This window comes from Pleurodeles waltl, chromosome 6, assembly GCF_031143425.1.
Source record: "Pleurodeles waltl isolate 20211129_DDA chromosome 6, aPleWal1.hap1.20221129, whole genome shotgun sequence".
Classification (NCBI taxonomy): Eukaryota; Metazoa; Chordata; class Amphibia; order Caudata; family Salamandridae; genus Pleurodeles; species Pleurodeles waltl.
This window is the reverse complement of record NC_090445.1, coordinates 955,026,115-955,042,588: the sequence shown is the minus strand read 5'-3', so window position 1 is coordinate 955,042,588 and position 16,474 is coordinate 955,026,115. Positions and strand designations below refer to the sequence as shown.

At 39.7% G+C, this 16,474-nt stretch overlaps 1 protein-coding gene across 1 annotated transcript in view; it reads right to left on the bottom strand.

Moving 5' to 3' along the window:
• The window catches only part of KNDC1 (kinase non-catalytic C-lobe domain containing 1), a 523,355-nt gene that overhangs the window by 238,134 nt on the left and 268,747 nt on the right, over positions 1–16,474 (bottom strand). Inside the window, exons 8-10 of the mRNA XM_069239773.1 lie at positions 14,931–15,002; positions 14,788–14,849; positions 11,694–11,852 (exon numbers count right to left, since the gene is read on the bottom strand). Of these exons, the coding sequence (XP_069095874.1) occupies positions 11,694–11,852; positions 14,788–14,849; positions 14,931–15,002 (293 nt within the window). The remainder of the gene's footprint in view (positions 1–11,693; positions 11,853–14,787; positions 14,850–14,930; positions 15,003–16,474) is intronic.

Sequence of the window (16,474 nt, the reverse complement as noted above, 5' to 3'; positions counted from 1 at the left end):
AATAGATAGGCTGTGACTATATTATGTGAAAAATACTTATGTTAAACTGAGGAAATTCAATACGCCCGATTTGTAAGGTCGTTTTTGATAAAACAAATTATGTTTATGGTTTAAAATTAAGGCATTTCAACCCTATTTGGTATCCACAAAAGGATTTAGTAGTCCCAAAACCATTTACTCTACCATAATTGTATTCCATAATTTGCGCACAATTACGCAGGAGTAAACTTCATACACGGGGTCAGAAGTCAGTAGATAAATCCGTGGCTTGCCTTGTGAGTTTGCGAGCATTTGCTAAATACCCTCTTCCACTCTAGAAATGAACATAAATGTGCTTTTTCAAAGGGAAGGAGTAAATCCCCTTCTATGGAGGGAAGAAGAAGTGAACACTGAAAATATTTTCCTTGTGAAAAAAAGGGGAAATGTGCAAAATGACACGAGGAAAGTCTTTCCCCAATGCAGAGTGGCACCGTACACATTTTGGGGGTAGCGCTGTCTAAGAGTGTCACTTAACATTCCCAGCAGTTGACCTAGAAAGCGGGAATGGCTCATTTTTCCAGGTGCATGATGGGTAATCTCAATGAATTCCAAAAATAGTAAACTTGCACGCGTTTGAAGAAGGATTTATGGGAGTGCAGATGAGATTTACTGCTTTTTGTGAATTAGGCCAAATATCTTTATGAGGCACCGTTTAGTTTGAGTTTCGATATGATGCTTAAAACTCTATTTACACAGAACTTTCTTACACATCATTAGCTACCAAACACCAACAAATTCCGTTAAAATATATTTACAAATGAAATGAATGTCAAGCTTGCAACAGTATTTAACACATACTAACAACAAGTAGGCTAGATTCCTCCTTAAGCGATGTAAAATAGTGACATGTTAATAATGGATTCTAACTAAATCACAGTTATTCTAATGATAAAAACTGTTCTTGAGATAAAACCTCTTTATGCAATGCGTTTCTTTTTTTTCCTCAGTCTCGCATCTAAAAAAAGAAGGATTACAATATTTTAAAAGCAGTGCTATTACAGTTCACAAACAGCGTTTATGTATTTACATTTGCTACCAGCTTCTAGGGTAGTTTCAGCTGTGAAAGGCTTTTTAATATCAGGCTATCAGGAATGAAATGGAGGATGAAAACGTTTACAGCTGTGATGCAGATAGAGTGAGGAAGATTTGGGCGGATTTTATCAGCATTTACGCCTTCACACAACCTATGGGTTACCAGCCTAGTCGGGAATTGCGCAGTCCATGGAAACACAGGAGGCACCCCGCAGCCAAAATCACAAAGTGAAACTGTGGAGGAGAATGAGGGTTTACTGGGGGGGAATAAAATGCCAGAATTAATGATTCCACTAGAACTCCTAAATACTCTAGGGCGGTTCCTTGTTATTGCCGCACTTCTGGAGCTGTAAAAAACCCCAATATCCCTAACTCTATGGGTGGGGAACAATCACTTTTTATACACTTTGGTAGTCATATCGCGCTTTTAGTGTTGGAAACTATTAACTTTGACTTAAACAGGCTTTTCTTTGTGTTTGATATGGGCAGTTTCGACTTGACAAGGGAGTTGGTGTAGGCAAGGCATTTGAAGATTGCTGCTTTAGTGAATGATTTGTTGCCTGGGATGGAAAATTGGGTGTTACTAAGTCATGGGGATCCGAGTGATAGACAAGGATACACAAGTATCATGTGTAGGAGCTGAGGTTTGGTTTTGCCCACTCAATGCAAGAAGGCAATTACTTTGAGAGACAATTTTAAAGGTATGACTGGCTTGTTTTAGGATTGTGACAAATGCTATTTTGAGCGGCCATTTTGTCAATCCTAGGCCCTTAATTATAAAGGTGTATACATCTTAAACATTGTCCACTGGTTACATCATCATGGCTGATGCTGTACCAATAGGTACAATAAACAACATACTTGTGAGAGTGTGGAGTCTTAGGGCCATATCTACAGAATTTAGGGATTGTGAGTTCCTAATTGCGATTCTTTGTGAATTGCAATTAGGAAATCACAATTTCTAATTCACAGAAATGTACAGGTTAATATTAGTAGTTCCTAATAGGATCACATTAGACCTACCTCAAGAATATTAATGAGTTAGGTCGCCATTTGTGACCCATTATTAATTGCAGCCATCACAGGAATGGTGGCCTGCTAGGGGTCAGCGGACCACCATGTCTGTGATTGTTTTTTTAATAAAGCATGTTTTTTTTTTTTTTAGATTATAGCCAGTTTTCCTTAAAGGAAAATGGGATGTGTTTAAAAAAATTAAATGTTCAAGTTTCACTTTTTAAGAGTAGGCATTGGTGCTGTGGACAACAGCCTGTTCTCAAAAATGATTTGTTTTAGCATTCACAAAAGGGAAGTGGTCCCCTTTTGTGAATGGTTACGACCAACCTTGTGTAGTTGGTAAAAGATTAATGTTTTGCAACCATAATTCGGTCACAAAACATTCATAAGTACCACTGCAATTCAGTATTTGGAAGGGACACCCTAAACACACATCTTCCAAATACTGAATGGCTAAATACAAATTACGATTTGGTAACATGTTACTGAGTCATAGTTTGTGCTCTGTTCATATGTAAATTTATTTTTGCAAATTGGACCTTTTCCAACTGCATAAATGCCTTTGTAGATCAAATTTGACAAGGTAAAATTTCACTTCCTACACTGCTACAGTTAGGTTACAGTGATAAGCCTGAAGCCATGATTTACACTGTCAGTGTGGTGAATGGCACAATAGCGCTTGTGCAGCCCCCTAGTGACAGTTAACTTACAGGCCTTGGGTACATTTTGTACCATATACAAGGGACGTATCAGTAAATAAATATCCCAATTAGGAATATGCCAATTGGATAATTTTTAAAAAGGGAGCCACACATGTTTAACACCAACAAAAATATAGGGTTCAGCAAAAGGCAAAAATGATGGGGTGACTGTGTACAAAAGGCAAACTTCCTACACAAAATGCCTCCAGCCAAGAGCTAGGATAGACTAATCAATCCCTTGATGGGCTTCCCTGCTCAGGCGATAGAACATGGACAATTCACCACCTGTACTGTTGCAGTGGCCTATTCTATGACCCTCTGATCCTATCAGTACCCATCTATCAACATCTTCCATAGCCACTAACACTGTCCATGAGGAATCCTTCCCCTCACCTGTAGACCTCACTTGTGAGGTAACTAAACTTAAATTGCACACAGATGCACCCCAATAGGTGGACAGTACCACTATGGCTAATAAAGGTATACGGTTCATTTTGCCCCCTAGGTCGGACATCTGACCCCAACTCAAGGAAGTTCTGGTCAAAAGGGTAACTCCCAACAGAGGCCTCCAAGAGATGTCAGTGTTGGTAATCAAGCCCGCAACCATTCACTACCAAGTGGAGGCTCCAATATGGGACCATTGGTTCCAATTAGTCCTCCACTTTCTGATGAGGTCTCTCTGGCTTCTTCGCTTTCTCATAGTGGCAGGGGGGCACCCTTAGGTTCTAGACTGTCTCCTTTCACTCTTTCTTCCAACTTTTCAGTTGTGGCACCCTGTAGATGGCCTTTATGTTCCGGGTCTGTAACCTGAGACTGAACAGGTGACTGGCACTCCAGGACTTCCTCGGCGAACACACAATCCCCCTCAAGGGTGACCTAGTCTTTCTGCGTCGTGTATCTGTCTGTCTTTTCCAGGTTTCCTGTCCTATGCCTATGTTGCAGCGCAGGCACCACTCAAAATCAGAGGTGGCATTACCAGGGTCAGTTTTGAGGTGCTCTTCTCTCAGGGCAGGTAACCCCTACCTACTGGTTTCTCACTGTGGTAAGGATTTCCTTCATGGGCATAGCTCATCTGGTCAACTACTTCAAAGGCCCATAAGGTTTCCTCTGGGCAATGGGCATGTGTTTCCACATAACTAGACACCAGGTCTTTGGCGATGTGTAATCTTTTACTTCTGCTAGGCATTTCAATGCCGCTGTCACCACAATCTCCTGCAGGCTCAAAACCTTAGGCCCACGGTCAGATTTGATAAATAGTGCACAGTTGTTCTGAATTTATCTGGTGTAATAGTTATCATCAATTTCGAGTTCTGGCTGCAGACATTAGACTTAAGTGTCAGATTTTGGTGCGTACTGCACTAAAATCTGCATGTCCCTTTTTTGTGGGCCACTTTTGCACTAGTTTATTTCAGATGGTTTGACCTGCCGAACTTTGCCTTGGGAAAATGGTGGAATTGCTGTATTTGCCCAAAACTCAGAATTCAGTTATAGTGGATCACAGCACTAGAATTTAACGTGCTAGTCCCAATGAAGGCCTTAGAAGGAAATGAGAAGTGTTAAAACATTTTAGAGGACATTTTCTATGTAAGGGTCAAGCTAATCAAGCTAAGCACTTGCTGTTGAGGTCAGTTTGTTCCCCTCAGGCCCCAATGTTAAATCCTGACAAGCTGATCCAACTATGAATAGTCTACAGGTCAGTACACAAAGTATTACTAATCTGAGTCACACTAGCAATAGTTATTTCCAGTGCTAAAAGAAGAAAACGAGTTAGCAAATCCTATATTGTGACTATCAGACCAATCTGTAGTCTTATAAAGAATGCATGGGGACCACAGGCAACACTGTTAACACATCTCCTTGAAGAACATAGAATCCAGTAAATGACCTCAAATACATGTGCCACTGTTTCATAATTTATCACATCCAGTAAATAATGATACCCTGGTGACAGGTATTTATCAGCTGCAATACATATTGACAACTTTCTAAATAAAATCGGGAATAACTCATAGATTTTGTTGTTTACTGCAACAAAATCCGCATGTCCCAATAGTCTTTGGGTCATTTTTCATAGGTAAATATTGGCATGCTGATGTTTATCTTCAGAAAACTCCAAACAAACACATGCACTCTCATGCAGTGCTCTAAGAACAAATGTTTTCCCTAAATGTAAACAGTGGATTAATACAAACCATCCAATCAGAAACACAGTAAAACAAAGCCGTCATAATTTTCCAACGCATTTGTGAGTATGTTACTAGTACAACTATTGGTTTGTAACGGGGCTCCATTTAACATAGCATTCCTAATCGAGGGTAAAGGTTATGGCTCTGAGTTCCCTGAGTGGAACACAAGTCTTAAACATACAGTGGTGACTGGTGACTTTTGAAAGAAGTGGAGCTAATGTTGATGACACATTATACAGCGTGATTGAAGGAGGCAAGCAAGACCAAATGGCAAAGTGGGTCTGAGAAAATAAAAAATAGTAGGCAAAACCACGTAATTAACAGCAAAGTTTGATAAACATTTGGTCACAACATTCAAAATGCAATTCTGAAGCGGTGCCACACCCGTAATTATTAAAGGCAGGGAAGTTGTAACTAACAAACAGTTTAGAAAGCTGGTAAATTTACCATTCAAGAAAACACGAGTGGGCAGGAGCCAAGTAACACAGATCAAATTTGTAATTGTATAATTATTTATGAATCACGGTCATCCACAAAAAGGAAAGTCATGCAATGCGATCTTCCATTCCATTTCCTTTAATAGATGCGTTCAAATGTAAAAACAGACAAAGTAGTGCCCTATCAGAACATCCAGCAACTTAACAGCATTGTTGTGCATTTGAAATGGTGACATTGCAGGGGCAGTCGTGTCATGCATAAAATGAACTCTTCAAGGGCCATGGGAGTAATACATGACTGGCTTTGCTTTAATCATGCTGAGCCTTTAGGCCTTTAAGAGTAACGCTGACATGACTCGCTCATCTGCAGCAAAGCTAGCCGTTCAGAAGTGAGATTGCTCTGTGAACGACGTCTACAGATCTTTCTGAAGTAAACCCACCATGCTACTGACTATACCCCAGCCCTAGCTACCACATTATAATTTGTCACTCCTTGTGTATCGTGCCATCGGATGCACTTGTGAATGGGGGGTGCATGCTGAACACGAGAGACAGGAACATTGTCATTTTATTCTTCACACCTCTAGGCTGCCTGCACACTATTATGCCTGCCACAGTCTCACGAGAGATGTGTACCGGCATCGCCGGTCTTCCAAGACAATCCGGATGCTGCTTTAATGTTGTTTGTATTAGTGAACAGTATGACAGCAGCACCCAGATTGATTGGGGTAGGCTCTGTCACAGTGCAGGTTATGAAGAGTATGCATGTCGGGTTGGCTGTGGCAAACTAAATGGTTAGATTGACACGTGCACATCATTTCCCTGCAACGAGAAGGGTTGCTGCCAATCATCATGCTTGGACCAACCCACATCAACATCCGGCATGATGGCTCTCATTGAATTCAATTGAAAACAGAACATAAGGAAACAGTAAAATTAAAAATGTATTTTCTATGTGATGGCTTACTTTCACATAGGGAGCAACGACTTATCACTACCATGGATGAGCCGCTCCAGTAAACATCCCCTGTAACGAAACAGTTGTAAATGTCTCCCATAGGGAGCATCACCAAATATTAAATCACGTTACTGATGCTGTGGTTAGAAAATTACGCAATTGTGTCTATTTATGAAAGGTGAAGGAGAATATCTGATATCACAGGCTTCAAAAGAATGAAGAAGAATGCAATATAATATAATTACATACATAAATAGGGAATGCAGCAGTTTTAAGGAAACAAATCTTGAGATCTCATCTCATCTCATGTATGAATTTTGCAATTGCTTCTTGGTCCAAAGGTCTCTTTTTCACACACAAATGGATGAATTTCTCATCAACGTATCATATTGCTTTTTCATCACTAGACCTGAGAGGTTAGTTTTTATGATCTTTCTTATATCTATAAGTCATTTTATATTTGGCATCATTTGAGCGGGTTTCTATCGCCGACTGATTTCACCTGAAATTTGGAACGATGGACTCTTGTTTGGCTCAACTATTCTCTTCCCTCTGCTGAAGCTTTTTGTGAATTCCCAACCTGTCACCTTTGTTTTTTATTAAATTTCTAGCAGTATACAGTGAAGTCCCGAATTTGAATCTGCAGTCGAATGTCTGCAACTATGTTGTGCATTCTTATCTCGTTGCAGCATTTGTGGGTAATCCTAAAGCAGCTGAACACAAATTAGGTGGATTGTCATCTAATGTAATTAGTTATTAAATATTGCCTACTCCTAATGGATTCCATGAGTCTGTTTGTGTTATTCAACCTCCTGCCATGCCAACTAAGATTCCTGCAACCCCATATTGACATCTTGATAATTCATATTGACACAGTCCCCCGACATAGGACTGATCATTACCTCCTGCGTATCTTTGTGTATCCCTCTCCTTGGACAAACGTGATTAGCCCAAGTGCAGAGCAAAAGTTAAGTTGTTGTCAGACTCTTTCATGTCATCCACCTAGCACTGCATCCTCTCCAAGCACCTCTCACCACTTACGACCTCATGCACAACGTCCTTTCCACACTTCTGACTGAGGAGCCTGATGAGATAAAGCAGTGTACTTGGTTAAGAGTCAATCTAATTCTGTTGTGTTCCTCCCAGAAGTCACCATGAACAACTAATTCTGTTGCTACCTTGCAGCTGCATAGCAAACAAGGCAGTAGGTTTTCCCCTTTGAAAGGTCTTACCTGAACATTTGTTTCTGCCAATGCAAAACAAGCAAACAAGCCATTACAAACAAAAAAGCGCGCACATTGCAGGCCTCAGGGAGATGATGTTTGCACACACACCTGTCACCATGCATACACATGTATGGGTCATGACGTTTTTTTACTTTTAACCTACACTTCTAAGATGGCAGCCACCCATCTGGGATTGGAAAGCAAAACATAAAAAGTTGATGAAAGTGAAGCAACAGATGAGCTGGTGCGTACTGCAATATGAATGTTCTGGGTGAGTATTTGAAGGGGTAAACAGCACATGGGGGAGAGAAAAAAACACATGAACTCCACAGGAGTACTGAAAGAAATGGAACAAAGTAGTTCCTTGGTTGAAAATATACAACTTATACAATCAGAAACACTGTAAAGCACCTAAGCTTCAGGGGAGAGACAAATACAATAAGATGAAGGAAAGCCATTAAATAAGAAGCAAGCAAGACAAACGAGAAAATAAACCAACCATGAGCAATGGGCTTATGCAGAGGCGACTCTTTGTATTGATATAGTGCTCCAACAACAAACATCTAAAGATCCCAAAAAAAAGGTCGGAGCACCCTGAACCAGGCCATCCTAAAAACTTCCCAAATTACAAACATCCTATACAACAACCCCTCATCCCTCCTGTGGTACGATTATGAACATACTTGTGTTGGCCACAATGCAAAATTAGGTGACCACCCACACATTTATGCGTTTATTCCAGATGCAGAAGCAATCTTATGGGAGCAAATTTCTGACTATTCAACAGTGGGCTTTGTGAGTAAACCCCTCCCACGTGCAACTCAGCACCTGCAAATCTTGCCAAGCCCAGTGTCTAAGCTCTTGTAATCATCTACTAGTCAGTGATCACTCAATTTCCAAAATAACCTTTGATCCCAAACATATACAGTGTTTTGAGTCAACCCAGGTCACAATGTGCATTAAAACAAAAAGGCTATGAAGGCATGCTGAAACTTTTTTGGGTACCAAACTAGTATTGGGGTACATCTACGTGGTAATGTTTGTTGGGTTTGCTAACACGTGCTCCTTTGTTACTAAGAGGCAAATACATGCAAAGCTTGTAGGAGGGTATTGTGAACACCCATATGTCTAGTGTAAGAATTACATTTCAGATATTCTGCAGAAAGAGTCAAAACAAGTGGTCAAAAAGGTGTAGATAGGAGACATTAGAGCAGTGTTATACCTGGCATCCTTAGGGTGGTCTTACCTCAGACATTTTGTCTTTCATCTCCTGTTTTAGCTATATCTCTTTGTTGGTCTTAGGACTCTGAGCACTTTACCACTGCTAAGCAGTGCTAAAGTGCATGTGCTTCTCCCCTAAACATGGTGACATTTGTGTATACACAATTGGCATTTTTAATTTACTTGTAAGTCCCTTGTAAAGTGGCATACCACATACACAGGGCCTCTAAAATAAATGATACTAGTGGGCCTGCAGCACTGATTGTGCCACCCACTTAAGTAGCACTGTAAACATGCCTCAGGCCTGCCACTGCAGAGCCTATGTATGCAGTTTTACTGCCAGTTCGACTTGGCATTTAAAAACTCTTGCCAAGCCTTAAACTCCTCTTTGCTAACATATGTCACCTCTAAGGTAGGCCCTAGGTATTCCATAGAGCAGGGTGCCATGTAAGTAAAAAACAGGACATGCACTTTAAAATTTCACATGTCCTGGTAATGAAAAACTCCCAAAGTCATTTTTCATTACTGTAGGTCTGCTCCTCTCAAAGACCAGCATGGGGAATTCCTTAAAATTCTTTAAAGCGGTCATTCCTGATCAGAAAGGAGTAGCTGCATCATATTTGATATCACTGGAATGGTAATGATTAATCCTCTATACTGGTAAAGGTGGATTTATTATTACTATTTTAGAAATACCACTTTTAGAAAGTGGGCATTTCCTGCTGTCACTATGCTGTATGCCTACAGCATGTCTCCAATACACATCTGTCCTGGGCTGGGCGACAGCTACACTTGTGCAGTCCTTACAGACACCCATAATACAATACTCAACTACATCTGTATCCATCTGCATACTGATGGGTCTTCCTGGGGAGGAGGTTGGGAAGGTCTCACACTTACACTTCAACGGGTAGCAGCCTGAACCCACGCAGAGGGGTTATTTACCTCCCACTGGTAGGCTGCAGCCAGGGCTAGGCTAAAAGGGAGACCAGTGTACTTCAGAGAAAATCTCTGAATTCATCCCTGCATCACATGCTTTTTGGGGTATAAGGTCTGGGTCTCTGACCCCTGAGAATGTGCACTTCTGGACCTGGAAGAAGCTACATTGGAGTAAAAGCTGCTGTGCTGAAGGATCGCCTTCTTGTTTGGCCTGACTACTTCCCTGCTGGACTGAGTTGCCCCGCTGCCTGCTGATATCTGCCCTGCTAGAAGACTTAAAAACTACCACCAAACCCTGCGTGACTCTAAGGGCTTGTCGGCTTATCCCCTGTTCTTCGCAAGGTCCCAGGGACATCAAAGACCTTTCTCCGTGCACCTCTGATCACCCAGTGGTGCACAACCTATCCTCTGAGACAAGCGCTTCCTGACTGGAGCTCACTGGACTGCCTTATGGTGTCACAAAGTCAGCATGTTTTTGTCGTGTAATGCTGCAGCCCGACCAAGTAAGAGGAAACCTTCCCCTCGCTGGAGAGAGAAGAGCTACATGGCTGCCCCACAGTGCTTTTTCAACTGAGAGCTGCCCTCTTGACCGGGAGCCTTCTTGGGGCGCACATCAGAAGAACCATGCTACTTGCTACTGACCCAGGATCATCACTTCCCCTCAGCCTAAACAGAATTTCTCTGTGCTGCACTGTAGGTTTTTTCAAAACCACAATGTCCGGCTGCTTTACCGAGAACAGCGCAGACAGGGATTTCACCGTAACCTTTTTTTAAAAAAAAAGAGCGCATCTACCTCTCAGTTTACCCACATTGTTTTAAACCATGCAAATTGCTTAAAGCACTTTATAAGAGTGAATAACTCAACTGATACTGATTGGATTTTTATTGTTTTGTTTCTCTTTTAATCAGATAAAAACTATCTATTTTTCTAAATCTGTGTGGAGCCTTTTTGTGGTTTTTCAAATGTGTTACTGTATGTTAAATATGTTGCACAAATACTACACACATTGCCTCTTAAATTTATATTAGTATTTTGCATTTTCAAGGTGCATTAAACCCATACAGGCACCAAAGAACTAAGGGCCAGATGTACCAAAGGGTTTTACCCATTCTGTGTCTATGGGAAATGTGTTTGTACATATGGCCCCAAATGCAGAAGAGAAGGAACCAGAAGGAAACCCTATACAGGAAATTCCCACATAAGACAGACCGTGAACACACAAAACTGCAGAAAAAGCCAGGTTTTAACCTCATTGTGAAACGACATATATGAATCCACCCCCTCATGTAATTCAGCAGCTTATTTCAGAGCCTAGCCGCCACCACTGAGAAGGCTCTTTCCCCCCATCTGGCCTTCTTGAACCTTGGCACATTTAACTTCTTTTAACCTGCGGATCTTAATGATCTATTAGGGGCATACCGGGTAAGGGCGGACCTGAGGTACCTAAGGCCTAACATTTGGAGAGCCTTGCTCACTAGGCATAAGACCTTAAAACCGACTTGTTACAATTTTAATTTAAGCCTGACTATTCTGTGCTAAGCTACATGTTGGTAATCACAGGGTAATTTAGGGAGCCTAACTTACTTACCCTGACTAGGATTGTGGTCCCTATTTGGACAGGATGCAAACCTCTGTCAACTAAAGATCCAATTTCTAACAAGCAGCGACTTATGTAGTATTGTGAAGTCACAAATCCCATTTCATTGGATCAAAAAATAGCAAGATCAGACTTGATGGGGACTATTGTCTACGTTTCTGCAGTTTATAATGTAAGTATGACATACACAGAAAATGGTTATCTTTGAGGCTAAAGGCCAATACAGATATTGTAAAAATATTCATACAATGACAAAGCTTTATGGCTGAAGATTATATATCTTCTGTTTTGTGCTGACAGTATTTGAGCACACAATGGAAACTTTATATATAAATGCTTCACCTTAAGGGCATCGTCTAAAGAAGGTCGTTCCTTATAATCTCTTTTTGCCATGCTCAACAGAAGTCTCTTAAGTTTCTTAGGTAATGTCAGCTTTTCTTGAATGGAGCAATTACATTTTGCTGCTGTCCACAAAATTGCTGCAACACCATAAACGCATGCCTGTTGAGAAAAAGTACAGTCATAACTATTTCAGTAGGCTACAAGTGGTGAATGAGAAACACATTTTTATTTCACAAAATACCTCATTTAAATTTATATGCACAATCTAACATTGAAATGACATATACATTTGTTAGTAATTTGATTGTGGAATAGAGAATATAGTGAAAGTGAAATTTAGAGCTGGATAAACATTTTTAAAATGTGTTTGTTTCCAAAGATCTGGTATATTTTTCTTACTTCCTTAACAGCTGAGATAATTGATACCTCTGATGTCTAAAAGGTTGTTCATTAATTATTTTAGGGATTTGGGAAAAAATGCATTTTCTTAGAATTTAGTGCCATTGGACCCCAAAAAGAGAGGCTTTGCTTCCCCAGACCTGTCTTTGTATCAGTGAGCATTCTCTTTACATCAACATTCTCAGTGGTTTGCTACTATTAAAGACACATCTGATGACATTAGCTATGCTCCATCTCCTTTCTCACTGTAACTTTCTATTAAAAGGGCAAAAATTGACCTTTTTTAAGGCTCTTATTCATGAACGGAAGTATTGTTGCATGTCTGATGGGTTATGATAAACTATTATTTCCTGATACTAACATGTGGTGTAATGTTCTCTTTAGACACAATGGTAAAACTCTCTTTTGGAAAACATGGGGGAGCACAGGCATAGTTACACTGAATTTAATTTATATTGATGTAAAGTTATTTCATTCTATTAACTCTGAAAGCAAGATGATAGTGTAAACTCAATATATGTAGTTACTTTTCTATTTATTTTGAAACGTGTAATTATTCTTTTTTCTAAATGTTCTAAAAGAGATAAGATCCCCAATTATGTTTAGATAAAATACATAATGTATGAACACTTAGGCCAGCCCTTAACAGAACTGAGATTGGTCTACTATTGTTAGTGCAAACTTGTCAAAGTCTTTGGATATCAACATTAATTTAACTTAGCAGGTACCAATCTTCGGACAATAATGCACACTAGAAATTATGTTTAAGTGTAACAATATTGTCAGAAGATTGGTGACTTAGCAGACACCTATCTTGAGACAATATTGCACACTAAAGCCTATGTTCAAATGGGGCCTTATGAAAAGGGCTGCTGGGGCTATAACAAGCCATTTAGACATTTCTGTAATATAAGGTGGTCTTGTGATCAAGTCACTGTACTCTGGGAGGTATTATCTGGATATTTTTCATTTTGGCTTTGAGTCTGAGAAGACAAGCAAGTGATTGCTTTCTTTGGCTTTACCACATAATGGGGATGATTGTACATCATTACACCCAACAGAACGCCCTATCTTTAAAACCAGGTGTGAGTTAGAGGCTGGTTCTTCGCTGAACGATCTGCCAAGAATCACTGGTATAGAAAAAGGCTTTTTATCATCATAAAGAAGTGCCAGCATGCTTGATGCTGACTGAGATAAAGTAATTTGATCTTAAAACTAGGTTTTCTTCTTATCTATAAAGATAGTCGTTTTCACTCTCACTTATCATAATTTTATTCATTATGTTTGATTTCTCTATCTTCATTTTTTCCATTCCCCTTATTTTAGTATTAATTTATGTATATGCATTAATTTACCTTGTTTGCTATTCTAACCATTTCTCACATCGATTCAATATGTTTCCATTTCTGCACTGTATGTTTTTTTATCTGTTTTCACTATTGATGGTATTTCCTTATCATTTCAATTCAACATATGTATAAAAATAAAAGTTAGATTTGCACTCATAAGGAATGCAATCAATAAATAAATGGAAAATAATAATTATTATCACTACTAATGAATCAGGCACATATAAACATCTGTCTCTGTCTCAAAATTCCAACATCATGCTTAAGCTAGTTCTTGGTTTTATTATTGTAAATATTTATGTGTACTTCCAGTTTTCTCTACCCCACATTTCCTTTGTGGTTTAAGCCAAAAAGCTATCTTGCTCTCATGTTCATGTAACAGCAATACAAACAGACCATTCTACAAGTTAATTGGACTTTCATTAAAAAAGGTTTACACTTAATCTTCTTATTTAAAGGTAATCTAATCAATACACAACCTACATCTATACTGTATGGACTATCAGAATGGTTGTCCTTCAATTTACATTTTTTTTTTACTTTTATCATTGTTAACTGTGTACACTCGACCACCAGAAAAAACATAGTTGAAAGCAAAGTAATTAAGGGGATGATGTGCTAAAACACTGGTTACAAAAGTGGCCTCAAAGTGTGCTCCAAATTTTGTGACCAGTATTTGTTTGTTATGAGACATGCACTATTAGGTAGTACTGCAAAATGCCCAGTTGGAGGGGGGTCACAGATGGATTTTCTTAATGAATATAAATTATGCAGCTTGCTATTTGAAACCCCCTTTAATTGGCTGCAGGCATAGAGATGGTGGGCTTCAAAGAAAAGAAAGGAGACCATCATCCCTGTGATTCTGTTCAGTTGTTGGCTGGGCCACTGACTGTCACCCGCCTCCCTTGTGGTCGCCTGGCACAATCCTCGAGGGAGAAGCTGTCCAGCAAGGACTGCTTCCATTTGGTGAATGAATTACCATCTCCTTTAAGCAGTCAGAAACTGAATTGCTTTGCAATTGTGGCAGCAAACCACTAATAGCTACCATACCGAAAAGTAATTAGGAGGAAACGCCCCTTTCACACTCCTTCCTCAATGTGATCAAAACTATGTTGTGAATTAGAAGCACTATCCTGACTCACAAAATGGTTTTAATACATACCATCAATCTATTTTGCTATCACAAGCCCTGTGGTTTTACAAATAGTAGGATTTCTGACCATAAAATGGCTAGGTACCTCAGACCCATTGGTATCTACAGGTATTTTCTTAACAAATGAATGTGCCATTTCGTAGTCAAAGTAAACAATAAGGAGCCAGGATGTGAACATGAAAAACTGTATTACCTTTTCTGTAACAAATCCCTGCTCTCCAAATTCAGGAGGCACACAAAATGTGTCATTGCCACCTGAAAACACAAAACACTTTATTAAACTTTGTTTTCAGATAGCGAAATATGGCATTAAAGTAGTAGATGAAAAGAGCTTACCCTCTTCTTTAGGTGCAACAAAGAGGATTTCTCCTTGAGAATCGATCACCACGGAGTCGAAGCTCAAATAAGCTGTAAACATATCAATCAGTATTACTCAGAGTTGTAATGCAAAGATGTACTAAGAATCCATCGAACATGAGTATATTTTTCACTGCAGTAGGTTAAAGTTCAAATTGTCCATACATGAAGTTGGAACATGCTTGAGTGCAGTATGAACATTATTGTCATGCCATTGGAAATTGATGTGACACAATAAGGCATCTTATTTGAAAACCATAGGGAAAGAGTCAAATTTCACAATATTGCCACAGTGCAGTGCTAATAACAAGAATGAATCACTGTTTACTATTTCACAGATTGCACCTTACAATGACTTTCTTTGAGAAGTATCGAACAGGGCGAGCGTAACTCCTTGTGCCATATTTATAGGTAAGACATCTGCACCTACAGTTATTACACATGAAAAAAAATATAATGGCGTAACTCATACATGTCGATCTCCTTGTTACAAATGTTCACTTCTCATAAATCATGGCACTTCCACACACTTAGCAGTGGTAAAAAAATATCATATTATATTTTGAATGCCTACAACTATACGATTGATCATCTCTCTAACACTGCAGCAATGTCCCGTAGGATCAAATGTTTTTGAGAGACGTTTCAGGTTGTGGAGCTTTACTCGGACTTCCTGCATAAGAATTGCTGTTTCAATTACTTATCTATGCACTTTTTCAACTGCATGTAATTTTACATGTAGGGGTAGTCTAAAAATGTTGACATTTTCCTTTTCCTTTTTAATGAAGCAAAAATCTAGCTGGGACCAAGACTCGTACTAGGCCTGCAGTGCATTGTGAGCATATTCATACCAACTCTTTCAGGACCACACAATCTTAGTCCCAATTTATTTCAGTTTCTCCACCCCGGCTAACTACCAGCATGTCTTTTGCAGGAGAAGAGTGAAAGTGAAAGGCAGGAGTAAACGTCCGAGAGTGTACCAAGAAGGGATTATGTTTGTGTTTTAAGTTGCAAGTACATATTACATACCTAAGAGCAATAGCTAGCCTTGGAGGTTAGACTATAGTGACAAAGACAGTGACAAACGTGTATAGTGTTTTGTTTCTCGGTGTAGGGTCTGGGAGTGTGGATGTGTATAACCTTCATAACCCAGCTTAGTTGGGTGTCTGTTGAGTGGAAAGTCATTAAAAGCCCCACTGCAGCTCTCATTTGGTGTATAAGAAGAGTGAGGGCCTCTCCCTTGTGCTTTAAAAAGGACATTCATATTGGTGTGCAGAGCAGCAAGGTGGGTTATGGAACAACCTGCTACAATAAATCTGCTATCTAGTTTACAGAAAGAGTCAGCGGTGACTGCCGCAAATCTCAAGGGGAGGGGCAGGGGGACGGGACGAAGATGGAGGGGGGAAATAAAAATAAAATAAACTTACCTTACCACCGTCTCCCACTCCTGCAGTGTTTCTTCTCTTTCCTCAATGTGGTGTCCTAGCATTCACTGGGACACCAGCACAAGCTCTCCAGCAATC